General features: G+C 46.4%; 1 protein-coding gene across 1 annotated transcript in view; it reads right to left on the bottom strand.

Moving 5' to 3' along the window:
• Positions 1-23, bottom strand: part of LOC112114849 (B-cell scaffold protein with ankyrin repeats) — a 77,349-nt gene extending 77,326 nt beyond the window's left edge. The window contains exon 1 of the mRNA XM_029913505.1: positions 3-23. Coding sequence (XP_029769365.1) covers positions 3-23 — 21 coding nt within the window. The remainder of the gene's footprint in view (positions 1-2) is intronic.
• Positions 24-817: the final 794 nt, after the last annotated feature.

Here is an 817-nt window from a genome sequence, read left to right as displayed (position 1 = left end):
ACCTTTTCATTCGAGTTGTCCATGCTGCATGAGATGCAAGCAGTTAGTTTCATAAATATTCTCTTTCATTAAATACCACCCATATCTCTGTGTTGTAACCTAGCAACCAGGCATTTTGGTTCTAAAAATTGTTCTTACTCTCCACTTTGCATTAATGTTACTACTATTCATACAATCTACTGTAACCCCCTATTTGGAGTTTGCCAGTTCCTAAAACCCTAGACTGAGCTTTTAGGTGGTCCTATCCTATGGATTACAACAATACCAGCTACCAGAGCCCTCTGTCACCATTTCTACTTGGAGTCAGGAATGGACTAGAAACTCCTGCAGAGGCCAGTAGGGACCTTTCTGCATAGGATGATATGGACAAGTAGTTTACTGGGCCAAAGATGAGCCAGGGCTGCTCAGCCCCTCTGTCCAAGGGGACAACCTGACTCAGAGACAAACAGATTAGGTTTAGTTTTTGTTTTGAGCTTTTGGGAGCTGAGAGAGAAGCAAAACAGCTCAGGGACCCTCTGATTAACTCAAACACCCCCCGAAGGAAGTCTCTGAACTGCTTTGGAATCAAGTGTATGAGTCTGGAAGTTCCAGCCCCGCAGAGACCAGTGTCCAGAGCGACAGAGATCCAACGTGACTTCTGAGAGCCAATTGAGCCCTCCACAGGATTCCCAGACTAGGGAGCCAGGAGAGGAACCTACTCCACCCAGGAGCAAAGACATTGTAAGAAGACCCTTTGTTTGTTTAAGGTGGCCAACATTCTCAGCACTGCAACACTCATCTCTGGGCTCACCTTCAGCATACCATCTGCCTGGGAAGG

This window comes from Terrapene carolina, unplaced genomic scaffold, assembly GCF_002925995.2.
Source record: "Terrapene carolina triunguis isolate 2854851 unplaced genomic scaffold, T_m_triunguis-2.0 Scaffold706, whole genome shotgun sequence".
Taxonomy (NCBI): Eukaryota; Metazoa; Chordata; order Testudines; family Emydidae; genus Terrapene; species Terrapene triunguis.
This window is presented reverse-complemented; position numbering and strand designations above follow the sequence as displayed.